Genomic DNA, 17,270 nt, shown 5'->3' with positions numbered 1-17,270 from the left:
ATTTCCATGTTTCAAATAGATAAATTGAAGTGCAGTAAGAATTCTGTATTTCCCAGGACTCACAGAAAGTCTACAGTTCAGGTAGAAGCCAGCGAGTTCACCCTGGAGGAGTTTTCCTTTATTCTGTTTCTCCTCATTCTCTGTCTTTGGTTTTCCCAATTGACTTATGCTTTGATTTCAGGATCCAGCCATTTCTGGCAATGAGACACAGCCCTATCCTGCCTTCACTCGGGGCTTGGAGGATGACGTCTTCATCAAATACCCAAATGATGGAGACATTGTCTGGGGAAAGGTATAATCCTAAGTGATGATCCACTAGTCCCTAGCCTGAGGGTGGGTCACGGTTAGGGGGTCACACACCTGTGTGTGTGATTTTTGGCATTTTCTATTTTGACCCAAGGTGTGAAGCTCTCCTTTTCTCAAACAATATTGTTGATACAATTAATGACCTTTAAAGTAATGTAACGTGTTATGGAATTCACTTTTCTTTTATGTCAATCCTACATGATAGTCAAAGTGTCATTGCTCCTAGGACATGGTTTATATAATAATTTCTTCGGAAATCCTGTGTAAGGGAAACTGTCTCTTGCATCGCTACTTAGTGTGTTTCTCTCCATAGGTCTGGCCCGATTTTCCTGGTGTTGTTGTGAATGACTCTCTAGACTGGGACAGCCAAGTGGAGGTAAAAGGGTCTTTGTCAATTTGGGTGGAGTCAGGGTTTCTAGGCAGGAGCAGCCGTTCCTTGGGATACTGGACATGCCTGTACCATGGACATGGACATGACAAGGAACAAACACTTAGGTTATGTGTCTTGGGTGTCAGTCTGTGCCGATTACCTTATATGAAGTAACACTTTACTGTCCACTGGGATGTAGATATGTATTATTATCCTTGGGATTCAAGCCCAGAGAGCTTAAATTATTTTTCCCCAGTTTTACGTGACAGAGTGGTGATTTCAATTCCAAGGCTGTCAGATTCCAAAGGCCCAGGAAATTTCCACTGGGTGATACCTCCTAGAAATGCTATCTTTCCCTGGACTTGCATACCATCTGTTGTTGCCATGGTTTTCCCTTTTTAACAGTCTTCAACCCTCGAAGACTGACTAGGTCTTTTTCTTTGTATATCTTTCTTTTTTTCCCCATGAACAGGTTCTCCATCTTCATACTTATAAGTCCTCCTCTGAGCCCAATCCTTCCTTGCATTTCTCAACTTTGCTTTTACCTCTCAGTTTCCAACCTTATTGTAAAACCTGCTCTCTCCTGTGGACAGTTCGTTGCTTATAATGGATCCAGGGAGCCCATGCTTCTGGACCTGAATTTTTTTCCAGATTCACTAAGCATTTCTTGCTTGAATGAATACATGGCTCCTTACAGGTCTAGGAAGCCTACAGCCCCATCCTCTGGCCAAGATGTGTGTCTCCTGAACTGAGGCAGCCTGTGTGCTTTACTATCAATTTTTGTGACAGTATCCACAGGCAGAGTTGTCAGGGTGGGGCCGAGGACTTCCTGGAGAGCAAGTACCTTGCCCTACCTCTTGAGCTGTTCTTCAATAATGGTTATTCTTTCTGTGTAGAAATTGTAGCAGGGCATATGTAGCCTGTGTGACCCGCACAGGAGAGCTGAGGAGACAAGGAAAAGGCCTCTTTTCTAGGACATGTGCCAGGAATTAAAGGGACAAAGAAGCTGGCCTGTGCAGTCAGCAATGTGGTATATGTTGTGGAGTCTAGATACTCTCTCAGGATGAAGTGTTAATCAAAGAAATATCCATATTGTGGGAACAAATCCCAGCAGCTGTAAATTCAGTTAGCAGCCACTCAGAAGCCCAGGGGCAAAGACCTCTTTTGGGGGTTCTTTCTACATGATGAAAGATTGTCGCCCATGGAGAGAGGTGCAGGAGAAACAGTCATCACCAGGAACCTGACTGGCAAGAGTTAGGCCAAAAATTCATTCCTTATCCAGATAAGCTGGTTTTGAGGGCAAGTGGTGAGTCCTAGAGGGAAAGACGTATATTAGATAGAACCCCAAAATCTGGAGCGTGAGGCTGGGACCTCGGACAGCTCCAACAGGGTAGTGAGAGCAGAAGGTACTGCAAGCCTGTGATGCCTACTTCTCTGTTAGTCTCTGACTTCCTGGATCCCAGAGCCAGTTGGCAGCAGTTGCTCTTTTCAGTTTAAAATGAGACACAGTTGGGACGAGGTTGCTTGGCTATTGGAGTCCATGTCTTTATTTTCTGTTGGTAAATTCAGTAAAACAATACAAACAAAACAGAAGCTGGGGCAGGTTTTAAAGATTGACAAGAATGAGTCGGACTCAGTTCAAGGCTGTTTTCCTTTTATCTAGTACTGAACAAGTATCTATCTATGTCTGTCTGTCTGTCTGTCTATTTATCTCTCTATCTATCGTATCTATCCATTTACCTACTATATCCACTCTCTATCTGTCTATCTATCAATCATCTATCAGATAAGTATTCAAAGGAGAAGACGTAGCTTCCTGTCCTCTTGTCATTCTCACAGTGAATAACTTGAAGCTTAGGGGTCCAAGCAGCCCACATGGACACAGGAACCTGCCCAGCCAGATAAGTTCTGGGTCATTGGCCTCTTGACTTTTATCAAGTAGTCAGGTACTACATTATGAGCCCCACAGTTCAGTGGCCAGTAGGGGCAACACTGCCACCTTGAGGCCATTTGGAAATCTGAGGGCAGTGTTGGTTATCACAGGGACACCAGATGGCGTTTAATGGGCAGTAGGCAGGGATGCCGATAGCTCTGATTGCAGGGGATTCTCCACAAAAAATCGTATGCCTCAAATGCCAGTTGGGTTTCTGATAAGAAACACTCTTTAGGGGATTCACGTAATCTTTTAGGTAGCTCATAAGTGATTATTGGTAGATAGAATAATTGTAATTGTTAGGTTGGTGCACAGGTAATATTTGCCATTACTTTTAATTCCAAAACTGCAATTGCCTTTGCACCAATCTAATATTTGTAATATTAGTAGTGAGACCCACTTGACGAGGCTGGTGAGGATGAAGCCACTGATGTCCAGGCCTGGCTTCACTGAGGATAAAATAGCCAAGAAGCCTATGAAAAGCAGATTTCTGAGTCCGAAGCTCCAGCAATTTGATTCATTAAATCTGTGATGGGATCTATGAATTGAGATTTGTAGCATTTGTAGATGTGCTACAAAAAGACTGCTAGGTGATCCTGAGGCCCAGTGCGTGGATGGGTACATCACTGTTTGAAGACTGGAGAAAGTGAAGGCAGAAGCCACAAGGCAAATGGGCAGGCAAAGTCAGCACCTTGGAGAACGACAGAACATTTTTATGAAGGTGGAAGGGGTCATCTGAGCAGTACTTAGGGAATTTCATACGTCATGGCTGGCCAGTTTACCCACGTGTACCCCGTATGGGATACAATTCTGACTCAGATGGGGCTGATACTCTATTCTAATTCTCCATCCCCCACCTATCCCATTGTACCTAACTCTGCGTGATCTGGAGCTCTCTGTTTCTGGTGAAAGGTTCTCTTTGTCGGGTTTCCTGGTTTCTAACTCCATTTCCTCACAAAAGGCATCCCTGGCATGCCCACTTCTCTCAAGATTCTGCGTGATGTGAACCACTGTCTTCTCACATCCTTGGCAACCAGACCCATGCAGGCTGATCTGTTTCTGAAGAATATAAAGCAAACTTCTTACTCGCAAAAATCTACAATGTAGATAAAAAGTTGTACCTTGAATCTGTCTTTCAGATAAGTAAAGACACTGCTTTTACTATTTGAGGGAAGAGGGGAATAAGGGGAAGTTGATGCATCCTCTTTAAGTCCTCTCAATTTATGCTCCAACAGCTGTAGTTGTCCTGTGATTCTGAAATTGTAGAAAAAACTGAGGCGTACTGGTCAAATATCCTGAAATGTAATCTTATTCCTTCCTCCACTCTCTCAGTGGGGATGACATAGGAGGGACTCCCTGGGTGTTTCTTCCTAACCTATTACCATGCATCTCATGTCTGCAGTCTCTCCCTGGCTTTGTCTTTGAGGAGTGCTTAGGAAATGGCAGGAGGGACTTTGAGGGTTGGGCATGGATTACATGAGGTCACTAGTTCAGGTCATTGCTTGTCGTTAACCATGTGTATATGAAGAGAAGAGTTTTTAGATGTTTTCCAAATGCTGGGAAGGTGTGCAAATTGCGCTAATTTCTCTTCCCATTCTACATTTCTCTAATTAGTTAATAACATTATTTAGGCCCTGTTCAGGCCGTCTGTCACCATGCAGTTCAAGTATCTGTGTGAGTTGCATTCTCAGTAAGTGCCTGTTTGCTGTCTTATATGTTTGTGTGGGACACATAAATTATATTTATATTTTACAGCTATATCGAGCTTACGTGGCCTTCCCAGACTTTTTCCGTAATTCAACTGCCAAGTGGTGGAAGAGGGAAATAGAAGAACTGTACAACAATCCGCAGAATCCAGAGAGGAGCTTGAAGTTTGATGGCCTGTGGATTGTAAGTGTGTGTGTGTGTGTGTGTGTGTGTACCTGTGGCACTTGTCTATCTTTGTGTGACTGAGTATATGGACCACTGACCTTCAGTCAAGAGGATAGTCATTGTCCAAGGAAGATTTTGGACATATCAGACACTTCCTCCTCTCAGGAGTGGGACATCCCCGATAGCCCTCAGACTGTGTACCGGACCTAACACTCCTACTGTGAAACCTGTCAGGCCGGACCAGGTGTGGTGGCTCACACCTGTAATTCCAGTCCTTTGGGAGGCTGAGGTGGGCGGATCACCTGAGGTTGGGAGTTTGAGACCAGCCTGACCAACTTTGAGAAACGCTGTCTCTACTAAAAAAAAAAAACTTAGTCGGGTGTGGTGGGGCACACATATAATCCCAGCTACTTGGGAGGCTGAGTCAGGAGAATCGCTTGAACATACTAGGCAGAGTTTGTGGTGAGCCGAGATCGCACCATTACACTCCACCCTGGGAAACAAGATCGAAACTCCGTCTCAAAAAATTGAAAAAAAAAAAAAATCCTGGAGGCAATTTACTAGGAATTTCTTGGAAATTTGATTGCCTCACAGCCACCTGGGAAGAGATTTATTTTTTAAAACCTCTAGCCAGTCATTCTGTAGGAGTGAATTAATCTTTCCAGCCAGTTCTCACCAGGATTTGAAGTTCCCAGGGCTGGCATCTACAGGGATTACTGGATGTTGAACAATTTATTCACTGCTTCCTTGGCTCAGAATTGGCTGGGTAAATTATCTTAAAAAGTGAGTTATGTCTGTGTTTGGCATTTCTAGGATATGAATGAACCATCAAATTTCGTGAATGGGGCAGTTTCTCCAGGCTGCAGGGACGCCTCTCTGAACCGCCCTCCCTACATGCCACGTAAGAACCCTTGGTCTCCTTGACTGGCAGAGCTAGGACTGGAAGGATGGCCACTGGAGGACCCCAGAGGCCAGGGGTGTGCCTGCACAGCTCAGGGCACATCCTCATGGCTGCTGTGGTTTACTGGGGACCAGAGACAAAAATGCTGCACTTACTTTACCCAGATGGGCATGTGCAAGTGACTAGACTCATTGAACAAATTTCCTGGAATTTGTCCAGAAAGCAGTTAGCAGTGCTCATGCCACAAAGGATCCTCAGAGGTAGGTTTCTAAGTTTTTCGGCTTGTGTGAATTCCATCACAGGAATTTCTTGTGTCATCAATGGGTGGGAATTATTGGCTTCCCCTTATGATGCAGCTGATGGACTTTGGAGTTATACTTAGGTTCATATCTTGGCTCCAGAAATTGTTCTCTCTAGGAGTTTTGTGACTTTTCAGAGATTATGCGATATTTCCAAATCTTGGTTTGCTAAACTGTAAAAGACAGATAATGATGTGTTCTTCATAGAATTATGGACATAATTGGCAAGTCAGAAGCCTAAAAAGGAGTCTGTCATGTAGTGTTCGAAAGCTGTACATTCTTCCTTACACCTCCGCTTTCTTCAGTGAACTTGATGTTGGAAACACTGCAGGTGCCATAGCAGCTCAGAGCTGGGGGCTCTGTGCTCATGTCTCTGGGAAGATGGAGAGTGACACAGGCAGGGCCCAAGTCAGTCTTAAGATCCAGTATCCAATCCCTTGAGGAGAGGTCAGGGATAAACAGAATCAGGGCTGGATTTCACCTCACTAGTTCTTCCTCCTCAGATTTGGAGTCCAGGGATAGGGGTCTGAGCAGCAAGACCCTGTGCATGGAGAGTCAGCAGATCCTCCCAGACGGCTCCCCGGTGCAGCACTACAACGTGCACAACCTGTACGGGTGGTCCCAGACCAGACCCACATACGAGTGAGTCTCTGCCTTCTCCAGCTGTCACAACCCGGAGGGATTGCCAGGGACTGACATAGCCACCCTAGTTTTCTTTCATTCCCATTCCAAGGGTTAAGAAGATTCTCATGACAACCGTGTAATGATTCTTATTAAACAAATGCTCATTGATGTGGAGCCAGGCCCTCTGATTAAAAGGAGGAGGACAGATTTAAATAAGACATGGTCCCACCAGTGAAAAACTTAATGATCCTGTTGTTAAAGACGCACATGGAGACACCATAATGATCACACAGGGCAGCCGGCGGTGCAATAGCTTTAGTTACAGGAGGTGAAGGAAACACAGAGACTGGGCATCTCTCCCCTTTATTTCAAAAGTGAATCATATTTTGAGATTTTTTTTTTTTTGGCCATTCTTGGTGGAGGGTAACTGGTATTCTATGAAATTAACACAGTCCCCTTTGCAAGCTCAACAGATGGTATGAATTCTTCTAAGGACAATCTTATGATCTTCACTGTGTTCCTCCCCAAATATAGAAAACTACGTATTGAGGAAACCAATAGCAAGATTTAGTAATTCCTTACTATTTTTGGCCACTCCTGTGAGTTCGCTACAGTGAAGTTCTTTGTAAAGCACTGTGAGAACACATGACTCATTATCTCCATTATCGGGGATCAGTTCCCATGTTCCCTCCAATCACACAGCAAACATTGACTAGGCTCAAGGGCTCTGGGAGCAGAAGCTCTCTGGCCTTTGCTCCCTTGGCCGTGCTCTCAGTTTACCTCCTGTTGTCCTCCAACCAGAGCCATGCAGGAGGTGACGGGACAGCGAGGGGTCGTCATCACCCGCTCCACATTTCCCTCTTCTGGCCGCTGGGCAGGACACTGGCTGGGAGACAACACGGCCGCGTGGGATCAGCTGAAGAAATCTATCATTGGTGCGTGGCTCCTTCCCAGGGCCTGTGCCGGTAGGGCAGGGAGTTGGGATACTTGGGGAAGTGCGAGGAGGCGGGTGGTGAGAGCCTGGTGTGACACTGCTGTGCTTCTCATTGCAGGCATGATGGAGTTCAGCCTCTTCGGCATATCCTATGTGAGTGTCCTTGGGATCCTCCTAAGCACCAAGAAGGTGGGGACATCTTTCAGAAATCATCAGCCGGCTTGTTTTGTTTCCTCTTGTTTCAGACAGGAGCAGATATCTGTGGGTTCTTTCAAGACGCTGAATATGAGATGTGTGTTCGCTGGATGCAGCTGGGGGCCTTTTACCCCTTCTCAAGAAACCACAACACCATTGGGACCAGGGTAGGACCGTGGCTTCTGCCTCCCGTGTTCTGTGTCACTAGAGATACAGTCTCCATTTCCGAGCTAAAATTAACGCAGTTTGTATTTCTTGGGATATCTTTTAAAAAATTGTTGTTGTTGTTGTTGTTGTTGTTTTTTGGGGGGGACAGGTACTTACTCTTTGTCCAGGCTGGATCGTGCCGTGTCCCAATCATGGCTGACTGCAGCCTCGACCTCTGGTTCTAAAGCGATTGTCCCACCTCAGCTGTCTGAGTAGCTGGGACTACAGGCACATACCAACGTGCCCACCTAATTTTTGCATTTTTTGTAGAGGTGGGGTCTTGCCATATTTCCCAAGCTGGTCTCCGGCTCCTGGGCTCAAGTGATCCACTTGACTCAGCCTCCCAAAGTGTTGGGATTACAGGCATGACCCAGTGCACCCTTAAAAATTGTTACGACCTAGTGTCTCAATGAACCATATCCCTCAGTGTTCTTTAGATTTTTTTTTTTTCCTGTATTTTAGGCAAAATTGTACCAAAAAGAATGTCTTACAGTGAGATTTTATCAGCTGTCCTAGGAGAGCTTCAGTGACTCTTTCCAGTCTATTAAGAATATTCTCTGGGCCTCATGTATAGTTTTCTTTTGTTTAGCTGTGAGTGATCTTCAGTTGGAATATGCTTTCAGTGACCTTCTTAAATCCCCTAGAACTTCCAGGGCGAGCTCCCAACACTGTTCTCTTTCTTCTTTAGAGACAAGACCCTGTATCCTGGGATGCTGCTTTTGTGAATATTTCCAGAAATGTCCTGCAGACCAGATACACCCTGTTGCCATATCTGTATACCTTGATGTATAAGGCCCACACGGAGGGCGTCACGGTTGTGCGGCCTCTGCTTCATGAGTGAGTGTCCAGCAGGGATCCTGATGACTAATGGATGACTTATTGCATTCTATATGGCGGGAGTTGATATACAGAATTCTTCCAGATTGAAGACATGCTTGCCTTTTGACATGAACCCTTGAGGCCCAGACCATACTTTATTACTCTCTTTAGCACAGTGTTGTACGTACCATAGGTCATGAAAAAAGGCCGTGTATACAATGAACAAAATTGAATCATGCCGTATAGCATAGAATAGTTTCATTCTGATTTGGCTGTGCAAAGACCTATCTATGTTTTGTCAGTTTGGTTATATGGACCCAAGTCACAAAAGAAGGATTTCAGCAAGAGATTTGAGGGAGGATCGCCATCCTTGCATTTAAAATGTGCCATGGTTAAGAAATGAGGTAATAGTTTACAGGAGAGAACACATCTACATCCCAGCATTTCTGAAGTTTGAGGCACATCCCGTGGGGAGACCAGAGGCTGGTGCTCCTGATGAAGCTAGGCCTAGGGATAAGGCAAGGAAGGCTCAGGGGCAGCTGGATTTCCGACTGGATCTGAACTTGAGGAGCTTCTTCCGAGTCTCGGGCTGGGGCTCTGTTGGGCTCTGTTGGGCACCTTCATTTCCCTTTCCAGGTTTGTGTCAGACCAGGTGACGTGGGACATAGACAGTCAGTTCCTGCTGGGCCCAGCCTTCCTGGTCAGCCCTGTCCTGGAGCGCGTGAGTATGGAGGCCTCCGATGGGGAGAGGATCCCACCTGTGAGGCTTGGGGAAAAGGACGAGGAGAAGAGGCCTGAGCTAGTGGGGGTCGTAAGACATGGTTTCTTATTTTCCCTGTGTCTATTCCTCTCCTTCTGAGCTGAAGTCCGTCACTTAGGTGTTCTGGACCGCAGCTCCTTCATCTTTAAAATGAGCCTAACAACTCTGCTTCATAGGATGATCAAGAAGAAAAGACCTCATGGTGTATTGAATGACACAATCATTTCTTCATTAACTAAAATAAGGAATAGAAGGTCAGATGGGGGCAGTGTCGTAAAGATGGGGGCAGTGTCGTAAAGATGGGGGCGGTGTCGTAAAGATGGGGGCAGTGTCGTAAAGAATTTATAAGAGTTCTCTAGCACTATTACAACTCTTCAGAAGGATTACTTGGCAATGTGTGTACTTGTATTGCTGCTGGCCACGCCTTCCCTTCCTGTGCAGGATTACCTCCCAGCAGTAAAAGCCTTTCTTTACTTCTGTTGTTCATTAGGCTTCTGAAGAAAATACCAGTTAATTGTACCTCCCCCAAATCTTTTTTTTTTTTTTTTTTTTTTTGAGAGAGAGTCTCACTTTGTTGCCCAGGCTGGAGTGCAGTGGAGTGATCTTGGCTCGGTGTAACTTCCGCCACCCGGGTTCTAGTGACTCTCCTGCCTTAGCCTCTCGAGTAGCTGGGACTACAGGCACATGTCACTATGCCTGGCTAATATTTTTTTTTGTATTATTAATAGAGACAGGGTTTCACTATGTTAGCCAGGGTGGTCTCGATATCCTGACCTCATGATTCGACCCCCTCGGCCTTCCAAAGAGCTGGTTTTTCACACGTGAGCCACTGCTCCTGGCCCCAAAATATTACTGTGCCCACAAAATTTTCTTCTGCCCAAACACAACCTCAGTTGTTTGTCTCTTTAAGAGGAAATGGGGTAAGTCATTGTTTATGAGCAAACAGTGATTTATTTTTTCCCGAAGTCCTGGATACCAAAGTGCTTTATGAAAGCCACTTGTTTTGGGTAGACAAATCTCCCATTTAAAAAAGAAAACGGGAAGAAGGTTTCCCCAGTCGCGAACCTCTCCAGATATGAGGCAGATGGGTCTAAAGCCATCACAGTTATTTCACCTCTTTCCTAAGCAGTCTGATTTCTCTGTCCTGGCATATGGTGCCCACTGCCTCACCTTGTTTGTGTTTCATTTTAGAATGCCAGAAATGTCACTGCATATTTCCCTAGAGCCCGCTGGTACGATTACTACACGGTAAGTTTTTCTGAATGTTTATACAACATGGGAATATGGTGGAGAAAACAAAGGCTTTACATCTGATGGACCTTAGTTCAAATGCTGGATCTGTAACCCACCTGCTATGTGGTCTTAGAGAAGCCACTTTAACCCTTGTAATCTCAGTTTTCTCACCTCCAAGTGGGGTAAGACGACTTCCCTCATAGAACCCTTGTGAAGTAACACATAAAGCATCTCACTCAGGGTCTGGATTTTTGTGGGTGTTCTCTTTGTGTTAGTTTTTAATATTTCCTTTATCACTGCTATTTACCATGTTGTGTGAAGGCAGATGGTAGCCAACATTTGAGATTGTGTTGCCAACTGTAGTTTTTGTTTTTAATGTTGATATCTTTGCCTCCTGTAGGTTTGTAAGTATAGAGGCCATTTTGTCTCTTTTTATTAAATATCTCCTTCCATAGCATAGACGCTCAAAGAAGGGTGATGCACATAATTACCTAAGGCACACAAGTGATTAGACAATGTGCAAAACACACACAGAGGTGTGGGACCCAACCCTTGTGAGTCTAAGCAGTGCAAGTACATTTAGAAATGAGGCAACAATGAAGAGCTCCTTGCTGCATAGTTTCATTGCTAGTATGATTCCCAAAGACTCAGCTGGGAAGCCAGGGTCTTCCAGGGCAGCTCTGGGGTGGTGGTCTCTTGCTGGGACCCTGACAAGTCAGACCCTGATTCTTGGGGAAGAATCAAAGGACGTATTTCCTTCGTTTCTAACCAGGCTTCTTCTTCTGACTTTCTGAGGAGAACATAGTTGAGGGCTGGCAATACAGCAAAGGGGTACAAGCAGAGAAACAAGAAGCAGAGCATGTGCTGGCCCCTTTCATCCCAAGGGATTGCAGTGAGATTAGGCGAAAACTGGAGAAGGATGTAGAATTTTGTTCCTTCTCTTCTCAGTCCATTGGAGCCCAAGTCCCCTCCACTGCCCCAGGCTCCCCTTCATGTTGCTAGTCTGGATCTGCCCTTAGGGTGGTAACATGTTAAGGCTCTGCTATGTGGTTTCCAGCCAGGCCTTCCCTAGGAAGAGTGGCCAGCTTTCTTTAAGTGAGACTGGCCTTTGTCCTGAGTGTCTATGTTGAGTCTCCCATTCAGTAACAGAAGATGTCTTTGATTGAAGAGGGAAAGACAAAAGAAATCGCAGAGCAAACGGTTTAGAAAGAGATGAAGTTGGGCCAGGCGCTCTGGCTCCCACCTGTAATCCCAGCACTTTTGGGAGGCCAAGGTGGGTGGTTCACAAGGTCAGGAGAGCAAGAGCATCCTAGCTAAGATGGTGAAACCCTGTCTTCACTAAAAATACAAAAAGAATAGCTGCTGTAGTGGAGATCACCTGTAGTCCCAGCTACTCGGGAGGCTGAGGCATGACAATCATTTGAACCTGGGAGGCGGAGGTTTCAGTGAGCTGAGACTGTGCCACTGAACTCCAGCCTGGGCGATGGAACGAGCCTTTGTCTCAAGAAAAAGAAAAAGAGAGAGATGAAATTTTTGATGTTTAATTAAAAAATGAAGATGAATCTCATAGTTAGGATTAATGAAGAAGTGTCACCTTCCCAAGTTTGGGTACTTATTACTCGTTCTAGAGCACAGCCTGGCAAACTATGGCCTACAAAAAAATCTGGTGTTAGCTGATTTGCATATAAAGTTTTATTGGAACACAGCCATGCATATTCGCTAGTTCTCAACAATAATAGCTTCTTACCTGTAAAGTAGTAGCTCTCAAATGAGAAGATTTTGCCTCCCAGGGGACATTTGGCAGTGCCTGTGATATTTTTTGTTGGCACAACAGGGTAGGGGTGAGGAGGCGATGCTGTGGACATCTGAGGATTTTGCTAAATATCAAAAGGCACAGATACCCCATCACCAGAGAAGTGTCTGGCCCCAAATCTCAATAGTGCTGAGACTGAAAAGCCCTGCTCTAATTGACAACATGTAGGATGGAAGGATGGTCCCTTAGGTTAGATTTCTGATTCAGGTGAGAGAGTAGCACCTCTTCCTGTCACACATCAGGCAAATGTAGTTTGTACGGTGGAAGCAAAGGCATAGACCCTAACAAGATATGATAGCAGCCTTGCGAGATTTTATGCAGCACTTGGTAAATGCGAAATGGGTAATGGCAGGTAAGTGGTGAAGGGTGATGAGCAGGCATAAGATCAGAGGGGAGGATGAGATGTCTGGCAGGATGCGTTGTTCAGGAAGGGTCCTTTCCTCTCCTTCATCATCTCTTACCTTCTGCCCACAGGGTGTGGATATGAACGCAAGAGGACAGTGGAAGACCTTGCCAGCCCCTCTTGACCACATTAATCTTCATGTCCGTGGGGGCTACATCCTGCCCTGGCAAGAGCCTGCACTGAACACCCACTTAAGGTGAATGACAGGACTCAGGTTTTCCTTTACATGTCAGTTAGCTCAACAATCTGTAATGAAGCCCACCAAAACGTAAGCATCACTCTCAAGCCCACATGCAATTTTACTCAACACTTGTTTTTCTTTGTTTGCTTGTTTGTATGTTAATCTTTTTCAGACTCGATACTCGACTAATTATTAATAACTCTTTGAAGTCTAAGGGAGTGAGATGATAGGTCTAAGAACGTCATTTTTAATCTCACATCTGAGATGGAAGTCAATATAGGAGCAGCCACGATTGACAACAGCTTTGCAGAAGCTGCTGTTTTAGAACCGTGTCCAGTGGATTTTGAAAGACTGTAGTTCATGTCCTTCCTTAAACCCTTTGAATTGCTTTTCAAAACACGCTAACAGCCAGGTGATCAGCCTCATTCATTTGCCAGGACTGTTGCAATTTTAGTACCAGAAGTCTCCCCTCTTGGGATACTTCTCATTTCTGAGAATCATCTGCTGCTAGTATCTTTTCCAGTTTGAAATCTGATGGAAATATTCTCAACTCCGTTGGCAAAATTCTCTGACTCCTGTCTTGTCTCTTGAATCTTGTTCCCCACAGTCGAAAGAACCCTCTTGGTCTTATCATTGCCCTAGATGAGAACAAAGAAGCAAAAGGAGAACTTTTCTGGGATGATGGGCAAACAAAGGGTGAGCGCTGTTACGATCATGTTGCTGTTTCCAAACCCGCACCTGTGACTTGTGGTCCTTCCCTCCTGCTGGTCGCTGAGCTGTGGGAGAAATCTCAGCAGGCACAGCAGCAAGAGTCACTGAAGTATTTTGTTTCTGGTCGCACCATTCAGGGATAGTGGTAGATGAACTGCAGACGAAAGAAATATACATGTGTACCTCTAACAATTCTCCCATTAGCCAGTGATATCTATAATAGGCTCTCATTTTATTGTCAATGGGTGCTTAGATGAAAAGGTTTTAAGACTGTTCCCTAATTCAATGTTAATGTCTTCCTCCCAAAATTCTTATGAGCAAACGTTGACGATATAAAAATCATGCCCCTGCCAGTGAGGCAGTGAGAATATACTGTTCCAGTGTGTACTCATCTAGCCATACATTTTAGCCTATTTGTGGCTCCCATATACGAACAATTCTTGTGCTTCAAGTTTAGGAAATAGATTCCCTTGAAGCATATGCCTTGGAACCCCTCAGAAGGGAATCTTTACAATGTTCCAGTAGGAAAGAGGAGGAAAAACAATGGCTTGGCCTTGGAGATACTTGTCCATCTAATCCAATATGTAGATTCAAAATTATTCATTTATTTAGTTGTAAAATATTTAGTTGGGAAATAAAGATTGAATATAGTTAAGGTGGACAATATGAGGATTTAATATACGTAGGCATAGTATAGTGATTACCACAGCTATTTTAATGAACACATTCATCACCACCAATACTGCAGACTGGATCCCCAGACCTTATTCATCTACTAACTGAACGTTTGTACCCTTGACCATCATCTCCCCATTCTCCATGGCCGCAGGCTCTCAGAACAACTGTTGTAGGCTCTGCTTCTAAGAGATGAACTTTTTTAGATTCCACATGGAGAAGTGAGACCATGCCGTATTTGACTTTCTGTCTCTGGCTTATTTCACTTGGTATAATGTCCTCCAGAGTCATTCATACTGTTGGAAATGGCAGAATGTTCTACTTTTTTTGTCTGAAAAATATTCTACTGTATATATGTCCCAAAATATGTTTATCTATTCATCCACCGATAGACACTTAGGTTGTTTTCTTATCTTGGCTACTGTGAGGAAAGAAATTGAAAACTTAAATGTAAGGGCTAAAATTGTAAAGCTCCTAGAAGAAAACATAGAAAAATCCTCCTTGACGTAGTCTTGGCGGTTACTTTTTGGATATGACACCAAAAGCAAAGGCAAAATGCCAAAAAGGCAACAAGCATGACTACATCAAACTAAGAGGCTCCTGCACAGCAAAAGAAACAATCAACAAAGTGAAAAGGCAAACTACAGAACGGATAAAAATCTTTGCAAACCGTATATCTCAGAAGAGATTAATATAAAAAATATGGAACTCACGCCACTGCAAAAGATCCAATGACCCAATTACAAACTGGGTGAAGGACCTGAGCAGATGTTTTCCCAAGGAAGACATACAAGTGGCTAACTGGTATGTGAAAAGATGCTCAACATCAGGAAATGACAGAAATTGCAAATCAAAAATCACAGTGAGATATCCCCTCACACCTGTTAGCATGGAAATGGTAAAAAAGGTAAGAGATAAGTGCCGGCGAGGGTGTGGAGAAAATGGAATATTTTAGACTGTTGGTGCGAATGTAAATTATTACAGCTGTTATGCAAAATAGTACGGAGGTTCCTCAAAAAATTAAGAACAGATCTTCCCTGCAATCCCATGAAATCCCGCTTCTGGGTGTATATCCAGAGTACAGGAAACCAGTATCTCTAAGAGATATACTCACTCCTCCCATATTCATTACAGCATGATTTGCAACAGCCAAGATATGGAAACATTCTAAGTGTACATTGATGAATGAATACAATGGAATATTATTCATCCATAAGGAAACGGAAATACTGCCATTTGTGACATCAGGATGTAACTGAAAAGAGTGGTGGTGTGAAATCTGTTTTTCTGTGGTGGGCAAGCCAGAATCTGACTTGACTTTCTCTCACTTGCAGATACTGTGGCCAATAAAGTGTATCTTTTATGTGAGTTTTCTGTCACTCAAGTGAGTATCATATTTTTCTGAATCTTAGGTGTGGGCTTTGGGCTGACCATTAGCACATCTGTGCTTGTGTATATTGTATCTGTGTGATTATATTTGTAACTTTCTATGCATTATTGGCTATGAGTGAGCACATTTCTATTTATGATTTCATCAGAGTTTTCAAAAGAAGGCATTACTATAGCAAACAGCATTTGTAAATAGAGTTTAAAAATATCTGTGTGTTTTTATGATAGTTTTAAATTAGAAAATTATTAAAATAATTTTGTGCTTCTTGAGCACACACTAGTAGAGAAAGCAGAGAGGCATCCAGGGCAGTGGGGGTGTCCGGTCTGCAATGGAATATTTGAGTGACTTGAGAATCTGTGTATTACAGGCATACCTTTATGCATAATTGGACTTAATTGTTTTGTAGAACCGCTTGGAGGTGAATATTTCACAATCAACCTACAAGGACCCCAATAATTTGGCATTTAATGAGATTAAAATTCTTGGAACGGAGGAACCTAGCAATGTTACAGTGAAACACAATGGTGTCCCAAGTCAGACTTCTCCTACAGTCACTTATGATTCTAACCTGAAGGTAAAACTCCATTTTGTTGAGATGATGTATTGAGAATTCTCCATAGTATCATGGTGTTCCTTTTTGCCAAGGTTGCATGGGTTCTTGAAGGAACAGAGGAACCATGAGGCCTGTTTGGGGGAAGTTAGAGGACTGGGAATAAAATGAGGTGGCCAGAGCTAGAATGAGTTGGGTGTTTACCTTCTTATTCCCTTCTCTGCCTCTCAATGTTCTTCTATCTCTAACTGATTTCACTTCCTTTTCCCTCAAATAGAATTATAATTACAATGAGGCACAAGAAGAGCAAAGCTAGGAAAGTGGGGAACAGCCTTACATTATTAGACTGTGAAAATTATATGACTGGAATAGCATAGATAAGATTCAGTTTTGAAAAAGAGGCTAGTTTGCATAGGAAACTTGTGGTCAGATTTTGGAGGGTCTTAGTTACCAACTTTATTTAATTCTCAAAGAGCCTCATGTTGATCCTTGAATGAAGGCTGTGCCACTGTGTGTGAGCATTGCTGGGAGTGGGAGTGGGTTTGGGGACTAGTAGAACAGGGAAGTACAAGATGGTTTAGACTAGGAGGAGACTGGGAGAAGGATGATAATTTTAGAATGGGATTTTATTATTCCAGACAAGTGAGAACTTGGGAAGTGCTGTTTAAAGAAATGTCAGAGATAAGAAAAGTATATAGAAAAATATTAAACATTTGAATGAATGATAATCAAGGAAGGTTTCAAAATTGGAGACTTTGGGGTTACAGAAACGAAGAGGCTAGGGTGTTAGAAATGGAAAGAAATATATGATTATTTTCAACCTCTCAATTTTGCTGTTGCTAAAATTGAAACCCAAATAAATGAAACAGAATACTCGTCTTACCCTGATGTGATTATTATGCATTGTGTGCCTGAATCAACATATCTCATATAACCCATAAATATGTATACCTACTATATACCCATTAAAATTAAAAATTAATAAAAGAAATCCTTTGTCCAACATTCTACAGAAATGGGGGCATGATAAATGGTCATATGATTCTTAATGCTGTGTTCTTTCTACCACTCCACGCCAATGGGGGATACTGGTT

At 43.6% G+C, this 17,270-nt stretch overlaps 1 protein-coding gene across 39 annotated transcripts in view; it reads left to right on the top strand.

Moving 5' to 3' along the window:
- MGAM (maltase-glucoamylase) overlaps positions 1 to 17,270 on the top strand; it is a 273,176-nt gene that overhangs the window by 84,110 nt on the left and 171,796 nt on the right. For 11 of the 39 annotated variants that reach the window (XM_050782212.1, XM_050782213.1, XM_050782220.1 and 8 more), the window contains exons 56-57: positions 182 to 292; positions 620 to 682. The exons of 7 other annotated variants lie outside the window; for them this stretch is intronic. In XM_050782212.1, coding sequence (XP_050638169.1) covers positions 182 to 292; positions 620 to 682 — 174 coding nt within the window. Of the gene's footprint in view, positions 1 to 181; positions 293 to 619; positions 683 to 4,364; positions 4,500 to 5,294; positions 5,383 to 6,184; positions 6,324 to 7,106; positions 7,241 to 7,357; positions 7,393 to 7,484; positions 7,602 to 8,329; positions 8,479 to 9,096; positions 9,182 to 10,411; positions 10,469 to 12,740; positions 12,866 to 13,457; positions 13,547 to 15,570; positions 15,621 to 16,032; positions 16,201 to 17,270 lie in introns of all 39 variants that reach the window. 21 more of the 39 variants (XM_050782199.1, XM_050782200.1, XM_050782196.1 and 18 more) reach the window with 12 other exon arrangements.

Source organism: Macaca thibetana, chromosome 3 (genome assembly GCF_024542745.1).
Source record: "Macaca thibetana thibetana isolate TM-01 chromosome 3, ASM2454274v1, whole genome shotgun sequence".
Lineage (NCBI taxonomy): Eukaryota > Metazoa > Chordata > Mammalia > Primates > Cercopithecidae > Macaca > Macaca thibetana.
Note: the sequence above shows the minus strand (reverse complement) of the source record. Positions and strands in the feature narration are given on the sequence as shown.